This window comes from Taudactylus pleione, unplaced genomic scaffold (assembly GCF_031769625.1).
Source record: "Taudactylus pleione unplaced genomic scaffold, aTauple2 ptg000007l, whole genome shotgun sequence".
In the NCBI taxonomy this organism is placed as follows: Eukaryota; Metazoa; Chordata; class Amphibia; order Anura; family Myobatrachidae; genus Taudactylus; species Taudactylus pleione.
In genome coordinates, this window is record NW_028284410.1 from 16,926,030 (window position 1) to 16,944,574 (window position 18,545).

At 46.5% G+C, this 18,545-nt stretch overlaps 1 protein-coding gene across 1 annotated transcript in view; it reads right to left on the reverse strand.

Annotated features, from left to right (window-relative positions):
- The window catches only part of MANEAL (mannosidase endo-alpha like), a 75,880-nt gene that overhangs the window by 19,080 nt on the left and 38,255 nt on the right, over positions 1-18,545 (reverse strand). Inside the window, exon 2 of the mRNA XM_088460560.1 lies at positions 13,153-13,724. Coding sequence (XP_088316686.1) covers positions 13,153-13,627 — 475 coding nt within the window. The 5' untranslated portion in view covers positions 13,628-13,724. The remainder of the gene's footprint in view (positions 1-13,152; positions 13,725-18,545) is intronic.

Sequence of the window (18,545 nt, forward strand, 5' to 3'; positions counted from 1 at the left end):
AACGTCTCTAACACTGTAACGCAGCGTTTTGTATGCAGATACACCCGAAGTCGCACACAGAACATAGGCATACTGCATATCATTTCAATCAGCAGAAGCTGAGCGTGCTAACTATTGACATCACTGCATTTGAAGGTAAAAAGTTGCATAAAAAGATGCTCTACGCTACAGAGTCACATGTGTAGTGCATGGAGGATAGATGTATGTGGCCACAGATTTATGTCACAAAGTAATGTCCCTTACAGGTTATGCCACATAGCAGTATTTTCCCATATAACACATTATTCCAAACAATATTAGTACCCCTTAAACATTATTCCACAGTAATGCACCTTATAACATTATGCCACACAGTAATGCCCTTTACACATTATGCCACACCAGCAACTCACCTCCCCGTGTCCCTGCAGCAGCTTGCCTCCCCCTGTGTGCAATCAGCAGCCAGTAGCTGTGGCTTTAGTGCAGGGCCAGCAGCTGTGGCTTTAGTGCAGGGCCACCAGCTGACAGATGGTGCAGCGGCAGACATGGACAGACAGTGCCGGCACAATTTAAATCTGGCACCGGTCGTGAGCGAATCGGAGCTCATGGACCAGCAGCCAATCAGAAGCCATCACTGCTGAATGGCTGCTGATCCATGAGCTGTGAGACTGCCTCACGACCAGTCTCACAGCTCCATGACTGCTCTCCATGACTGCTTGCCGGTGCACCAGCTATAATCAGCTGGCAGGACAGCACCAAAACAACACCACTGACACCCAGGCCCCCCTTGGCGGCCCTGACTGGACCAGCCCACCTTGTGTGCATGACTGGGTGCAGGGGGAGTGGCGGGCACAGAGGCAGCTCGGACACCATTGCAGCCACACCCCTTGCACCCACATAGTTACGCCACTGTTTGCATGCATGTTAGCAAACAGTGGGGTCCTTTTCAGGATCAATGGAATGGGGTTATAGATGAGAACAATGTAACAAAGGCTGCAGATGTTCTTCAGGGTCCAGTCTTCAACCTAGACAATGCCGGGTATCCTAGCTAGCTTACATAATAAGCAAGAAAAAGTGTGTATCTTTCTGTTTGTCTTATGCACGGCCAGAGTTTTGTACTTAGCTCTACCAAATTTGACATGGTGATGTAGTTTGATCTGGATTAGGTTTTTGGCTATGTTTGAAGATCGTCAGAGCCATGGAGGTTTACATGGTGCCCACCAAGTAGGCCATGGAGTCTCTGATAATATGAGATATGGTAAGAACTTACCTTTGTTATCTCTATTTCTACGAAGTCCATAGGATTCCACAGGATACCTTGGGGTATAGGTGTGACGTCAGTCATCGGGCACCATAGAGTTAAGCTTTCAGCCTCCCAGGATGCACTAGGGTCCCCCTCCTATACCCCGCCCCCGAGCCAAGGCACCTCAGTTAGTTACCAAGCCATAGGCCGGAGGAGGAGAAGGAAGAGAGAGAAAGAAGATCTGGATACACACAAGAATCACACTCTCACCAGAGGGACGGAAAAACCGGTGACCAGAACAAAGCCCATCTGCAGCACAGGTACGACAGGGCGGGAGTCCTGTGGAACCCTATGGACTTCGTAGAAATATAGATAACAAAGGTAAGTTCTTACCATAACTCATATTTTCTACTTCAGGGTCCATAGGGTATCCACAGGATACCTTGGGGATGTCCCAAAGCAGTATCCTTTAAGGGTGGGGACGCTCCTGTGCTGAAAGGAGAATCCGCCGCCTGAAGGAAGCATCCTGAGAGGCGAAGGTGTCAAACCTGTAATACCTCACGAAGGTATGGACAGAGGACCACGTAGCAGCCTTGCAGATCTGGACTGCAGAGGCACCACGTCGAGCTGCCCACGAAGGACCCACAGACCTAGTGGAATGAGCCTTCAAAGAAGGAGGAACCGACAGACCTTCATGAAGATAAGCTTCCGAAATAGCCATACGGATCCAGGCTGCCAAAGTTTGCTTTGAAGTAGGCCAACCCTTTTTACGGAAGCCATAGAGGACAAACAAGGCGTCCGACTTCCTAAACGAAGAAGTGCGGTCAACATAAGTCCTTAAGGCCCGCACAACATCCAAAGTGGCCTCACCCACTGAAAGACCAGGTGAGTTAAAGGCCGGAACAACTATTTCCTCGTTAACATGAAACTGGGAAACAACTTTGGGAAGAAATTCAGGCCGAGTGCGGAGCACTGCCCTGTTCCCATGAAAAATCAAGAAAGGGGGTCTATAAGAAAGAGCCCCTAAATCAGAAACACGTCTGGCCGAAGCTATGGCCAGAAGGAAAACAGTCTTAGCTGTTAGCCATTTAAGATCCACTGAGCCCAGTGGTTCAAACGGCGGTCCCTGGAGAGCCCTCAGGACCACAGCCAAATCCCAAGGCGCCACAGGTGGAACAAAGGGCGGCTGAATGCGGAGAACACATTGCATAAAAGTGCGCACATCCGGGATTGTAGCAATCCTACGGTGAAACCAGACAGACAGGGCCGAAACCTGTACCTTCAAAGAAGCAAGGCGAAGCCCATGATCTAGTCCCGCTTGTAGGAAGGAGAGTATCCTAGACAGACGAAACTCCCGCGGTGCATAACCTCTCGGTCGACACCACTGGAAGAACTTATGCCACACGCGATGGTATATCCTTGCGGAAGACGGTTTCCGAGCTCGTAACATGGTACGCACTACAGAGCTAGAAAGCCCCCTGGACCTCAACATGGCTGTCTCAACAGCCACGCCGTCAAAGACAGCTGAGTCAGATCCGGGTGAAGACAAGGACCCTGTGACAGAAGGTCCGGTCGTAGCGGCAACCGCAGAGGACTGTCCACGGACAGACCCTGAAGGTCTGAGAACCAGTGCCGTCTGGGCCTCGCGGGAGCTATCAACAGGAGCGTCCCTCCTTCCTGTTTGAATTTCTGGATTACCCGTGGAAGAAGGGAAACCGGAGGAAACAGGTAAGCGAACCGCAACGTCCACCGGACGGCAGAGCATCCACCAGAGACGCCTCTTCGTCTCTTGTGCGAGACCCGTACACCGGCAACTTGTTGTTGTGCCGGGACGCCATGAGGTCGTTCTCTGGAAGACCCCACTTGTCCACCAGCAGTTGAAAAACGTCCGGGTGCAGGGACCATTCCCCTGGATGAACGTCCTGGCAACTTAGAAAGTCCGCCTCCCAATTTAGCACTCCCGGGATGAAGACAGCTGATTTGGCCGGAAGATTGCGCTCCGCCCATACCAGGATCCGAGACACCTCTACGAGAGCCGCCCGACTTCGGATTCTTCCTTGCCTGTTTATGTAGGCCATGGTGGTAGCGTTGTCCGACTGGACCAGCACTGGGCGACCCTGGAGAACCCGATGTGCCTACTGGAGGGCATTGAAGACCGCACGGAGTTCCAAGATATTTATTGGAAGCTCCGCTTCTGTCGGAGTCCACCTGGTCTGGTCTGCAACCACCAGGCAAGGGACAGGCGAACCTCCGGGGTGAGCACTATTGGTACTAATGTCTAAGGCCGCCTCGTTGATGTAAGTGGCCAAATCACGGAGATTACCAATCAACTCCACCTGTTCGGCCGGACAGTCGGAATCGAAGGACGCCTCCAACGAATCCGCCCAGCGCTCCATCGGTCTGGCAACCCAGCAAATGGCCATAGCCGGCCGCGCTGCCCCCCCCCCGCAAGGGAATAAGCGGACTTCAGGCAGATCTCCACCTTGTGGTCCGTAGCATCCTTAAGGGAGGACATGGATGGCATTGGCAATGTGGCACTGCGGACAAGACGTGTCACATGAGAATCCACCTGTGGAGGGGATTCCCACTTAGCAAAATAATTATCCGCGAACGGGTAAGCCACCGCCAGACGCCTCTGCAGTTGGTATCGCTTGCCAGGCTGTTTCCACACCTCCTCTAAATGGTCCACCAACTGACCCGAAAGAGGAAAGACTGTGGCGTCACCCTTCACATCCTTAAAAAAGGCATACTTGGATTTAGCCGCTGGGGGAACTTCGTCCTCAATCACCAAGGCTGTGTGGACTGCCCGAATAAGTCCAGGAATATATACCTTGGACCCAGCATCTGCGTCCTTAGTATGGAGAGATTCCTGATCGTAAGGATCCAGAATCTCCCCATCATCAGACGTCCCTTCGTCATCCTCATAAGGAGCCGACAGAGACGCCACCGGCCTTTTATGTGGCCGCATCACAGCCTCCCCCTGCAACACATCCGACAAGTGCTGTACAGAACTCGTCAGGGAGTTAACCCACGCCGTCTCCTGAGAAACCGGGAGAGAGGAAATAGGGAGACTGCGGGGTACCACCAATTGTCTTGGGAAACCCTGCATGGGTGACGACACCACTGATTGCTGGGACAAACCCATCTGCGTAAACGCGGGCTGCGGAGCTAACTGGCCCACTAAGGTTGTAAGCGCCTGAGCGAAACAAGCTCCTGTACCGGTGCTGTAACCGTAATAGGCCGCGCCATTGACAAACACTGCCAGCAAAGGCCCTCCGCGCTACCCTTCCCCTCCGCTAAAGGTACTTTACACGTAGTACACTGTAGCCGGAGAGGAAAGTCACTTTCAGACATGATGGTACAAAGTATGTGACCCCTCTCACCAATTGTTTTTAAAAAGGCGAGAGACCACCCTGCAGCACCGCACCGCAAGGGCTTTTAGCAGAAAGAACAGGGACAGTAATAAGGCTGACAGTCAGAAATGGAAAGTACAGGCAGCAGCGCTAGCAGTCACATACAATGCAAAGAAACTCAATTCCTGCACTAACCAGCGCTGATAAATCAACTACACAGAGTCTGGTAGGACACAGCGCTGCATACACAGACCTGGACCAAATCGGAGGAGAGGTATGCGGGGGGACCCAGACCACGATGCCTCTGAATCCAGGCTTCCAGCAGCGTTCACCATGCGTTGTTAAGATGGCCGCCGAGGAGCTTAGAGGAGGCTGGCCTGGGGAAGGAGCGCTGCCACAGGGCCAGTCGGCAGTGTGCAGCGAGGGCTGTGTGCAGCGGGGGAGGCGCCAGCTGTGAGACAGGGAAGGCGCGGTCCCCTGGCATGCATTTAACCCCTGGGACGCCGCAGCGCTACAGCTCTGCTGCGGTCCGCCATCCCAGGGGGGTAGTGGAAGCGCAGGTTATATACCTGGCTCCACGCTGCAGCCAGTCCCCAGGGAGCCCCCTGCCTGGGGACTCTGGACCATGTAACAGCGGGGACCCACCGCGGGACCCCACTGCTTACCTTGCTGTCCCCCTTGATTCCGGCCATGGTCCGGAACATCTGGGGTCACCGCTAGCTGCGACCCCAGATACTCACCAGCATCCCCGGATCGGTACCGGCGGGGGTGTAGGGAAGACAGCATGGACGTCAGGACTGACTGTCCATGCTGTACATCCAGATGTGCAGCCACAGCTGCATGCAGAATACTCAGGGGCTCTTCTTAGCCCCCACTCCAACAGGTGCACCCGACTCCGGCCGGGCACCAAACTAAACTGAGGTGCCTTGGCTCGGGGGCGGGGTATAGGAGGGGGACCCTAGTGCATCCTGGGAGGCTGAAAGCTTAACTCTATGGTGCCCGATGACTGACGTCACACCTATACCCCAAGGTATCCTGTGGATACCCTATGGACCCTGAAGTAGAAATATAATTTTTGTTTAAGCAAATTCGATCAGGATGTCTTTCAGTGCCTAAACCTGCACTGATTTGAAGGCATAGGCAGAAATGTACCAGTGGGGGCAGGCAGAGCTCCAACGGAAGAGAAGCGAGTCGGAGGATCAACTGTCACAATACACCTGCAGTGACAGCTACTAATATCATCCAAGCACATTTTAATATACCATGGTCATGCCTCTGATGTAAAGGAACGTGCTAGTATGAATATTAAGTAAATTAAGTTGTTTTTTTTTAGTCCTTAGCAGTGGCGGGGCTGCAGCACAGTCCAATATTCAAATAGGGAAGCTACACCAACTGTCACCCCAAATGCTGCCAAACATTACTGGCACTTGGTTTGGCTTCCCTATTTGAATATTGAACTGTGCTACAGCCACACCTCTGAAGCCGATACTTGACCCAGACAATTAGCCTACAGTCCTGCAGCACTTGGGTCATGTTGCTTTGTCACCCAATCACCTCGGTTGAGAGGAAACATTTTACCACTTTTCATCCCCTTAGGGGGTCAAATTTCAAAAAATCCCTGCTATATGGGTGCTTACATCATGGAAGGAATATACTCCCCGAATTTCATGTTTCTAGGTCAAGGAGTTTGGGTATAGCAGAGTCAGTCAATCAGGACATTGCAAAGGGGGGGGAGGAAATATTTCAGCCCTTTTCACCCCCTTAAGAGTGAAATGTAGAAAAATCCCTGCTTAATGGGTGCCTATGCCATGAAAGGAATATTCTCCCCGAATTACATGTTTTTATGTCCAGGGGTTGAGACTGGGCGTTAATGAGTCAGTCAAACAGGACATATACATATATTTGTCAAATAAGAAGATAAGGTGCGCACATTTTTATATATATATATATATAAAATCAGAAAACTCAGCACTCACCATGTTTAAACACTCATAATAATGTATAAATAAATAATGTGGTTTTGGTTCATGGATTGATCAATGCATTTAAGCCTGCAGCCCACATCACGGGACCCCACTTCTCTGCAGGTCCTACACTATCTGTCACACTGATAGAAACCTGGTAGCTGTTATCACATAGTTTAAACCAGGTAACATTTTTTTTTTCAGTTTAAACTATGTGATAGCAGCTACCAGGTTTCCATCAGTGTGACAGATAGTGTAGGACCTGCAGAGAAGTGGGGTCCTGTGATGTGGGCTGCAGGCTTAAATGCATTGATCAATCCATGAACCAAAACCCCCTTATTTATTTATACATTACTGCGAGTGTTTAAACATGTTGAGTGCTGAGTTTTCTGATTTTATTTATTTAAGTAATGTGGTCACAAGCCACTTGCACCCCATTCCTGGGAATGGCGAGTGCAGATCTGCACCCCAAATCTGGGAGTGGCGAGTGCAGTGGATTTCTCACTGTATATATATATATATATATATATATGTATATGTCAAAGAAGAAGATAAGGTGCGCACCACAATGAATGTTGTATAAAATATTTAGTTAAAACACAATAAAAAACTTACATCAGAGTTACCATAATACAGCATACAGGTTTGTACACAATCGCAGGATACACAGAACCAGGTAACAGCAGCAGCAGGGATAGTAGTCAAACCGCTGCAATGCTGCAATACATAACAGTTCCGCTTATTTAACTATCAACACATTAAATACCAGACGTTTCTCTCTTCACCGGGGAACCGGGCAAGGGTGCCCACTGTCACCACTACTCTTCAACTTAGCGATAGATCCGCTAATTCGACATTTTTACCAACTATCTGACTGGCGAGGTATCCGTGTAGCTAATCATGAAATTAAAGTTTCTACTTTTGCAGACGACCTACTATTTTATTTTCATAATCCTAGACAGGCTATTCCCTTACTAGTAGATAAACTACAGGTTTTTACTAAGATAGCAGGATTTGTGATCAATACCTCCAAAACAGAAGCCCTAGCATTTTATCCAGATGCTCGTGTGGGCTGAACAATACCTTTCCATTCATATTGACGAATTCCACTTTGAAGTATTTAGGCATATTATTTCCCCCGCACCCTTCTAATATCCCTTTCAGACATCTCGAGAATCCCAGGAATTTGGCCTGCCTCGGCCAAATTCCCAGGTACCCGAGTATGTCTGAAAGGTGCCTACCCGGGAACATGTTCCCGGGTAGCCGCCCCTGCAATCGACCAGGGTTTTTCCCGGGACTTAAGTCCCGGGAAATTACCCTGCTTCTGTCTGAATGGTGCTACCCGGGAATTTACTACTCCCGGGCAGCACCAAGCAGCTTTTACATTGACAGCGTAGAGCGTCCTATAGGACGCTCTAAGCTGCTGCTCATTACAATGAGTTGGCAGTGCAGAGCGTCCTGTAGGACGCTCTGCGCTGCTGATCAAAACCCCCCTGCACCGGTGGCTGTGGCGCTGACAAACGAGTCAGCGACCATGGCCGGGGTCCTCACACCGGCGCTGGAGACCGCCGGTGGTTTGCAGCCACAGCGGGCCGTCCGCACTCCCGCTGGGCCACCAGGGTAGATAGGAGTTATTATATTATAGATAGAGGCTGCACTTTGATTGGATGACATCATCAGCGGCAGCCGGAGAGGGGATAGGTTAGGAAGAGCAGAGGAGAGGCAGGTACAATTTAAAACTAAAAAACCTGGCTTATGTCTGAAAGGAGTCTACCTGGGAATTTCCCGGGTAGACACTGCAGTGTGAAAGGGGGGTCTCGACCAAATACCCGGGAATTTGCACAGGAGAAATTCCCAGGTCTGAGCAGGAAATTTCCCGGGTTGTATGTCTGAAAGGGGTATAACTTATACTCGGTGAACTACAAAAAACTTTTGACACAAACATTGGAAAATTTTCGGAAATGGAGTACCCTACCCCTTTCATATATACTATATTTGATTTAAATACTACCCATACTTGTATCAACAAAAGATCTCCAAACATTTAATAAAGAAATGCAACGGTTTATATGGGCTAATAAACACCCCAGAATCTCCCTCTACAAGTTACAACAAACCACAGACCGGGGAGGTTTTAAACCTTCCCTGTATAAAAAGCTACTCTATAGCAGCTAATTACCGCTTTGCTATGGATTGCATTAGTGGGGCCAACAACTACTCTCTATTTCCACTAGAACAGGCATTTAGTCCGGATATACATTTAGTAGCATTACTACACACCAAACCTTCCCAGATGCCAAAACAAATCAGAGAAAATGTGCTGCTCTCGTCGGCTTGTAGTGCTTGGAAGCAGCTCAGATCACTCCTGGGAATTTCTCCGTCTCACTCCCTTTTTCTTCTGTTAAAGAATAACTGATTTTTCAGGAGGCCGATCATCACAATATAACAGAGATTAGCACCACGGGGGTCTAAAATATCTACACCAACTTTTGGATGTCAACACCTTTAAACCTCACACACTTAGCCAATTGCAAGCTAAATTCCCTCACCTTACTATTCCGATATTTCCTTATCTACAAATATCAAGCTATCTTACGACAACACTTAGATTGATGTCTGATGAAGACAAGCAATTTCCACTGGATAATGCGTTGTATCTAAGGCCTTTAGAATCCTTTTCGTCTTCATACATTTACACATTCATTCGCTCTGTTATTGATTTGGAGACTATTACAGGAGGTCTGGCTAAATGGAGAGGTCTTCCCAGACTTTAGTTTATCCCAATTAGCAATAGCTACCCAGAGATTAAACAAGCAGCTGATTGATGTATCGTATGCAGAAATTAACTATAAGATCCTCCAGCGGGCATACTTTACTCCTAAACTTAAATTCTTAAAATCAGATAATTCCAATTGTTATAAGTGTGGTTCGCCAGGGGCAGATATGTACCACTGTCTCTGGCTATGCCCCAAAGTAATAGAATTTTGGAACCAGGTTCACCACTACATTCAACAAGACTTAGCAATTAATGTCCCCCTCTCGCAAAACTGGATATTCTGGGGCGAATTCCCAGAAAATCCTTCCTTTAGTATAACCAGAGGTAATAAACTGCTCTTGGTTAAGATAACAGGGGCAGCCAAGAAAACAATTTTATCACAGTGGATAGAACCCACGACACCGAGCCTTAAGCTAGTCCTGCCTAGTCTCATATTTGTTCCAAATGGAATGGACAGGTACGTCTACTAACAAAGAGGGTATGGCCGATAAGTTTTCTCTACAAGACCCAATCCCCGGAGCTGAAACAGACACTCAAAACATGTTTCCAATTAACAACATAGTACAACATGATGGTCCTGGATGGAGGGGTTCCCTTCTAAGACTAGGTATGAATATATATATATTTTTTGCACTTGGTGATATACACATTACAACTTTGTATATATATATATATATATATATATATATATATATATATATATACTGTATATGTATTGAATAGTGACTTTGGCAGGAGCCGCAGGCAATACCCCTTATAGAGTAGGGATGGGCAATAAGCGGTCCTCCAGAACTACAAATCCCAGCATCCCCTGCCCCAGTTTTGCCATTTGACCATGCTAAAACTGTTGCAAGGCATGCTGGGATGTATAGTTTGCGCAACAGCTGGAGGGCCACTTATTGCCCACCCCTGTTATAGAGATATAAAACACTATTTAGGCACCTACAATCATACATTAACATATGTCTATGACATTAAGGAAGATATAGAATACGACAACCAAGCTAGATTATCTTTTGGCAAGGAGTTGTTTAACACAACCAGATGACACCATTAAAAAGACCTACACCAATGTTGATAATTTACAATCAACAACACAAACAGAACATTCTTAGAAACCACCAACCCCACAGCCATTTTAAACCAAACAGGAACACTGGGAGATGAATTTTTAGATTTAGAGACAGGCATAAAAAGAGGAGGATGTAGGGTAGGCCAAAAAAACAAAACACACAGCTTGAACAATACCAAACAAATTAACAAACCAGATGTAAAAATATTTAATCTTAGCTTTATCACACTAATCACACCTCACGATTAGACAAAGGTCTCAAGTTTGCACCCACATGTAAACCCAACAGATTTTAAACCTTAGAGGTACAATCCTTTGTAAGATAAACTAACACTTAAAAAATACTTCATCCAGACCAAATAACCACAACATAAACCCACCGACAACAAATCAATATTCAAACACACAGACCTCAAACAAAAATCCATGTTCTACTCAATACATATTAAAGGACATATTACCAACACATTTCAGAAACTATTGACCAATGACCTAGGCACATTAGACAAATGACAAAGAACACACCCTAACCTAACCCTCAAGGAACTACAGGATAACAGAAACATCACAATCAAACCAGCAGATAAAGAGGGAGGCATAGCAGTCCTGAACAAAACAGATTACATTTCCAAATGCCAGAGAATACTTCAAGATACCTTCACATACTCCAGAATAACAAGAGACCCAATGATGAAATTATAAACAGAACTACAACAATTCTTCACTGAGGGTAAAGCACAAGGGATTCCCAACAAGAAAGAATTTGATTTCCTCAACCCCACAAATCTAGTAATCTAGAACTTTTACTACCTCCCCAAGATATATATAAACAAAACAAACCCACCAGAAGACCAATATTTAAATTAATTGACAGCAGATGTTTCCATGTATATTAAACCCTTCCTCCAGCACTATGTAGCAAAACAGATTTCACACCACACAGATCCTACAAACACTAAAAGATATGACATAGGCTCACGACATGTGGATAGCAACCAGTGACATCACACATATGTACAAAGTCAGCAACCTACAACAATGCTTACAGAGCACCTCTTTGACTCAGACACGATATTAAACCCAACACATTCTTAATTCATACTCAATGTCATTAAATTCATCCTGGACCATAGCTAAATTCATCCTGGACCATAGCTAAGGTACAGTACACCTCGTTCAACAATGACTTTTATTTACAACACACAGGGACCGCTATGGGGACTCGGTTTGCACCAAGTTATGTGAATCTTTTCATGAGCAAGTGGTAGGAAGTTTGCATAAGGATGGACCATTACTTTGGCGCAAATCTAGCCCTATGATGAAGATACATAAACAATGGCTTTTTATCTGGCAGGGAACTGAACACCACAAGAAATTGACCACACCAACAACAATTACAGTAATCATATTTTTTACAACAGAAACAAAAACATTCCATAAGATCGTAGACATTAACAGTTACATACTGTCCATCAGCAGCCATCACCACAACTGGTTAAACAACATACCACTAAAGGTGCCATCCACTAGACGATTAAGTTCAGCAATGGAACGATAACGATCGTTCAATCGTTTGCAAAAATGTCTAAAACGACCAGCGTTGGGCTATATTTGCCAGATGTGTTGAAAATGATAACCCCGCCTAACAAATCATAAATGATGTATTAGAATTTAAAGCCCAGAATTAAATTACACCTAATCTTAAATAAAACATTGTTCTAGTTGCTATGATCTGTCCACCTTCCCCCCAAGTGAGATTAATATAATGACACTACTTCTACAATATAAAATGAAAGGTATTGATAAACTAGCACCTTTTTTCCATAAGGCATACATAGACAATTAGGGGTAAATTTACTAAAGTGTGGGTTTTTAGAAGTAGAGATGTTGCCTATAGCAACCAATCAGAATCTACTTAACATTTATCCAGCACCTTCTAGAGGATTGTAGCTGGAATTTGACTGGTTGCTATGGGCAACATCTCCACCTCTAAAACCTACACTTTAGTAAATATACCCCCTAGATTTTTGTTAATTTATATAAATATTGTTTACATTGTTTATTAACAGATGACAATGGCCCTCATTCAGAGCCACTCGCTAGCGGCAGTACGCTCGTTCCGAGCGATGTTCGCACATCTGCGCATGCGTACGGTTTTTAGTACGCATGCGCGAACCAGTCAGTGCGTCCAAAAATCGTTGGTACGCAATATAGCGAGGGCCTGCTATTTTGAGTGACAGAATGAGGCGTATGTGGGTGGTAACAGGGGAAGGTGCTTGAAAACAGGGAGTGGAAATCCGAACGCAGGCGTGCTTAAAGGTCAAAACGGGCGTTTTAAGGGAGTGCATATTTAATACAGCAGCGTCATTGACCACATCACTTGGTTTTTTTTAACTCAGAACTGCTCGCAAAATAGCGGTTGAAAACACCAACCACAAGAATAGAGAGCAGTTCATACGCTGTACGATGTATTCGATTAGTCTAATAAATAGCGGACATGACGTATGGTGCGTGCGGCCAGGGGGCGTTTTTATAAAAAAAACGAGCGTATGTTTTGCTCGCTCGATCAGACTTAGAGGTGGGAACAGACTGCAATTTGTGAACGGATCATTTGAATAGCCACCCCTTGTTTTTGAACGAACGACCACAAATAGCGAACGGCTCTGAATCAGGCCCAATATCTTTTATAAAGTTGCTAATATTGGACCATTTTGTTTCTTAGGAATCTCACAGTGTTATTACAGTGAGTCTATAATGTATCTTACCTATAGCAGCGGCTCTGAGCTGCCTCATATGTTCTTCTAGGACCTCTGGGTCTTTGGAACTGTAAGGTCCTAACTCAGGATAGAAGCTGGAACCAATGTCTTCTGGAGGACTGTGTCTACCTTTAGGGTAACTTGCGGATATTTTGGGGTCCCAATGGGGGACCATCACATGATCCCAATGAATATAATTATTGTCAAACTTAGGGTTCCCATACCACATGTAGTAGAAAATGTGTAGATCATAATAAACTTTTGTTTTGTCAGCTGCGTTTGTGGTGCCTTGTGGCTGAGAAATAGCTTCATTGGAAACCGAGCGTCTCTCTGATTGTTCACCAAAAGGCATAAGTTCTAGACCAGGTGCAAGATCAGAAAAGCCATCAGTTGGCTTCAATGTTCTCAAGCCCATCATGGTTCCAAAAATGAACAGAGTGAAAAGAAAAAGAGCAATACATGCTTTCCTGCGGAGTCTTGCCATCTCAAATGAGTACTGTGCTATCACTGAACCTTGGATCGTCCTCCTGAAGTTATGTAGTTAAAATTACTATTCCCATCAAGTCAGAGTGGAGGCTCACCTGTCAGAGAGAAAACATAAAAGTAAAAGATCAACATGTTTCTATAACTTAAATAGATAAGCTTGAAAATAAGTGTCATTATAGGGTTAACTTGTATAACTTGCACTTGTCAGGAGAAGCTTTGGGAGAGGGAGCAGAAGAGTATTTATTCATTGTAGCGGTAGGCCCATCACATTTGCTAAACATGATAATTAAAACTTAGGATGCAATATGGACTTTGGGCCTGATTCTGACCCACTCACAAGCGGGTCGATGGTGCCCAAGTGCGCATGCGCACGACGGAGGCGGCTCCGTCATGCGCATGCGCGAGACCCGAATAACGACGGCCAAGCCGTCGTTAAGGGTCTGTCGATAGTGATTGACAGCATGCCCCCTTTGGTGGCCGTGCCGGGGGCGTGGCTGCCCAGACGGAGGCGTTCCCATGGGAACGCCTATCGTCTGGGTCCGGCCCCACTGACATCACTAGTGATGTCAGTGGGAGTGCTTTTGGCTCTGATAGAGCCAAAAGCACTCCTGGGCTTGCGACAGCGAGACCCTACCGCAGGGTCTCGTCGCAAGCCCGATGGTCACGATGGTCTTGACCATCATTTTGGCCGCTCGCTATAGCTGTGGGTGGTCATGCGTCCGGCTCTGAATCAGGGCCTCTGTACCAGGGGAAGATCCATAACACTTCTCTCCTGACCACTACAGCTATATAGCAGTGCAGTGGCACATCAGTGCAGGGAGAGAGCAAAGACAGACCACGGAAGTCATCCCCGTATGACAGGAGTGACATAAACCTCTGGTTTGTCACTTGGCACACTCTGGAATACAAAGGGTTAGCAGTTGCAGACGGATGGTGCTTAGGATTTTTAGCTTAAGCCAATAGAGAGTGTGTTTGTTAAGGGGTGGAGTCTGACCTAGAGGTTTTATGGGAGAAATAGATTCTAGTTCTCCCTCTTTTCTTCAGGAGATTGAGGGTGAAGTACTGTCTATTTATTGTGCAGTTACACATCTTGTATTGACTGTATTTAGCCTGTGTTTCCCAGCCCCCTTTTTTTTTTTTCAGTTATATCGTGTTTTGCTGTATATTGTGTTCCTTATCACCTTTCGATTTCTCTTTCAAGCTTTCCATCTTTATTTTCTGTCCACAACTCCACTCTACCCCTTCCCCACCTTTATCTCTGTACTTTTCTTTCCCTTTTTGTTTCTCTCCTCCGGGGACTTGCTCTCATGGATCGTCCTCGCTTCATGGGAGCCGTGGAGCCAATTCCTGTTGCGGGACAGGTCTCGAGGTAAGATCTGGTTTTATGACTCTTACTCGGACAGCAGCTGTCGTAGGGCCGTAAGACTCGGCAAGTATTTTTTCCTTGCTGGAAAGGATGGTAAGGTGGGAGCTTGGTTTTCATTGGGAGCCGGGCCCTTCCCCCCTTCCAAGACTTTTGGTTAGCAGGACGCAATGGGCAGTGTGCAATGCAGCAAAGACCCCCCCTTTTTTTTGGTCCCGGGTGGGGGCGCTAGGGATTGCCCCTGGGGAGGTCGCAGACAAGTTTCGGGGGCCTCTCGGGAGTTGTCCTTGGTGCCCTTCTTTGCCCAAGGGCGGGGGGTGACGAGGGGTTGCACCTGCTTGCTGGGTCGTCGACTGCTGATTCGGCCCGTCCAGTCATGCACTGGCTCGAAAGAACCTATGACATGGAGGACATGGTCGGTCTGCGGGCGCTGCAGGGGTTCAAAGCCGGTTGTTGTTGCCTTCCATCCCAACTTGGAGACTAGCTACTCGCCCTAGGTAGGGGTCTTCAGGAATTTTTGTCTAACCACTGGTCTTAACTCAGGGTGTCAGCAGGAGTATGTTCAAATAGGCCTAGTTTTAGTATATGACACATCCCTTAGCTTTCAAATTTGCCAGCTATTTTCCCTCAATTTTTCTTGCCAGGATGTCGACTAGACAAGTCATTTATCTGGATAGTAGGGCACTCCTACATTTTTTGGCTGTCTAGGTCAGAGGTGCTCCTGTCTTCTGGGGAGCTCCCAGAATTAGCGCATGTCTGGTGGATAGGGCACAAGGCATGAGATGGACACAGTTGGAGGTGGTCCTTAGGGATAGTTGCTAGACTCTTTTGGAGAGGGGCTGAGCGCCCTGGGGATGTAGAACTGTCACGATGACGGATTAATTCCGTGGTGGGCAGAGCCGTCAGAGGCAGTGGGGGCGCAGTGGTAAGGCATGCGAATATCGCAGTAGGCGATAGGTACCTATACAGAACTGATGGGGTGCACCTGTCTAGGGGAGGGTTAGAGATTTTTGTCAAGGAATTTCTTTTAAGCCGTAAGGAGTTTGGATGTTTAGTGGGTTTGGGAGTTAGTAATGGTGGCGGTGGCGGACTATGTCCTGGTTTGGCTGGTCTTGTATGGCCTTCTTGTTTCAATTAACAGTTTTGGCATTTCATTTGACTCCTGGGGGGTTGCCTGTGCGGCTGGGGCGGATGTGAGTGCTGTGAGTACCACCGGTCCAGGTGGGTACGATCCCCCTCGGTTGCACAGGGGCTCCCCAAGTTGTAATACCCGCAAGGTCGGGCAGGAGGCCGCAGACCTTGCGAGTTGCAGGGGTAAAGGGGGCAGTTGGGCACGATATTTTATTTGTAGCGGGCTGTTCTGGCCCGTAATTTTTGTTATATTCCTTATATGTTTAATAACATGTTGCTTTGTTTGTACTAGGCCATCCAAGTCCCCGCCACCATTTTTTCTTTAGAAGTTCATTAAGTTTAGAACATATGCTAAAAAGTAGGATTGGCATAAATAGGTTTTATTACTTAGTATTAATAAAAAGCTGACCCATTTTCATGCAATGCGATATCTCTGTTTCGTTATTTTTAGTTAAGACATTGTGTGTTTTGTATGACATGAGTGAGCGTTTATGCCGCTGCTTAGTGGCAGCAGCATCCCTTTGCAGCCTGGTACACACTGCTGTGTGCTGGCTGGAGAGGGTCTGTGGATGTTGCTGCAGCTGAGCAGCAGCAGTCTCTGCTCTCTCCCTATCTGATGTGCCATTGTGCTCAGGACAAGATTAAGACCTTTAAGAGGCCCTAAGCAGAATGTTGATCACCTGGAGAAGGTGCCTAACAGTACCAATCCCTCAATTCCCTTAACACCAGAAAGAACCATGAGGAGTCAGACCAGCCATAAAGAAAATAAAAATATGATACTCTCACCATAATATGCTTTTACGACAGCTACCGAACACCATTGATTATATAAACTCCAAACAAATACCAGTCTGAGTGATGTAGAAAACAAAACAAGTTATTTTGACAGATGTCTGCCCATCGGTTGCACTATTTCCTGCTCCTATTTTGAGAGGTTCAGCTCATTTTTGCATTGGTGTTTAGTGACGGGGTGGGCATTGGGCATTACTTGGATGATTGTCGGTCCAGCGGGGTCCCATAGGTGTGCTTTCTTGCTATGGGATGCAGTTGCCCTTTTTTTTCTTTTCGGGGGGCCGTTAGCATTGGACAAAACGGAAGGGCCCTCTACCAAGTTTTCTTATCTAGGCATTGAAATAGATACAGAGGGGGGGTTTTGTAGATTTCCTTCTGTCAGTCTCTTTTGGGCTTGTTTAATTTTGCTTGTAGGGTGGTTCCCATGGGTAGGGTTTTTTGCAGGAAATTGGAGAGACTAATGGTAAAAGTGTGGAGCCCTCACCATTTTTTACGGATATTGGGGGAAATTCGTAGGGATTTGGTAGTTTGGAGTGTCTTTGGTCAGTTTTATGGGGTGCGTATTTGGCCTGCATCGCCGATGTCGAATGTAGGGCAACAGCTTTTTACCAGCGCAGCGGGTTCCTCGGGTTTTGGTGATTGGCGCCTTTCGCTGATCCTGTCGGTGAGTTATGCCCCGATTATGTCTGGCGGGTGATATGTCCAGCTTGGCGGCATTATCCCACTGGTCCCATGTATTTCTTGTATCTTGGGAGCCGTGGAGTCGGTTCTTGTTGAACCAGGGTACCAGAGGTAAGAGAATATATTTTATTCTTGACTTGGTTTGCGGTCGGTAGGGGATATTTCCGTATTTGAGTGATTGCAGGGCGTGTGGAGTGGTGTGATGGTTAGTCTGAACCGTGGCCTCTCCTCGTGTTTGTATGCAGTCTGTCACGAGGACTCTGCAGCCAGGGTGCAACATTTCAGGACTTTCCCGTTGGTAGTGGGGCGGGGGCGTTTGGGGGGCGCTGATGAGATTGCAGGCATTTTTCGGTGGTCTTGGCAGTTGCCCCGGGGCGTTCCTGTCCCTATTTTTTGGCTGGTTCGGCTGTTCAGAACCGGTCTTTTGGTGGAAGGTTATTTTGGGGCGTTGCACCTGGTTGCTGGGTCGGTTACCGCATTGTTTTTTCAGCCCTACCATCATCGCACGTCTGTATGCATCTTTTACATTTCAGTTTTCGCTAAACTGGTTGGGGATAATCCCAAAAATTTATATAAAAAATGAGGCTGCCAAGCAAACTAATATGCAGAAGAAAATATTGTGACTGGTTGCTTTGGGCAACATCTCCACTTGTAAAAACCTTAATTTTTTAGACATGAATTTCTTAGTAGTAGTGCCTGGGTCTTTAAAAAAATATATTTTTAAACACTACAAATATTTTTATATATTTTATTTTTAGAAAACAACTATCCCAGTTTTGTCTACAACCAATATTATCTTAGATTTTGCTAATCCTGGAACATTGCCTCAAAAAGTTACATATAAAATAAGAATGATGTTGGTTGAAAAAAATCCAGTGTAAATAGTACATTTAAAAGTTTCTGCAAATGAAAGGAAGTTCAATCCAAGCATGAATAAAAGACATTTACG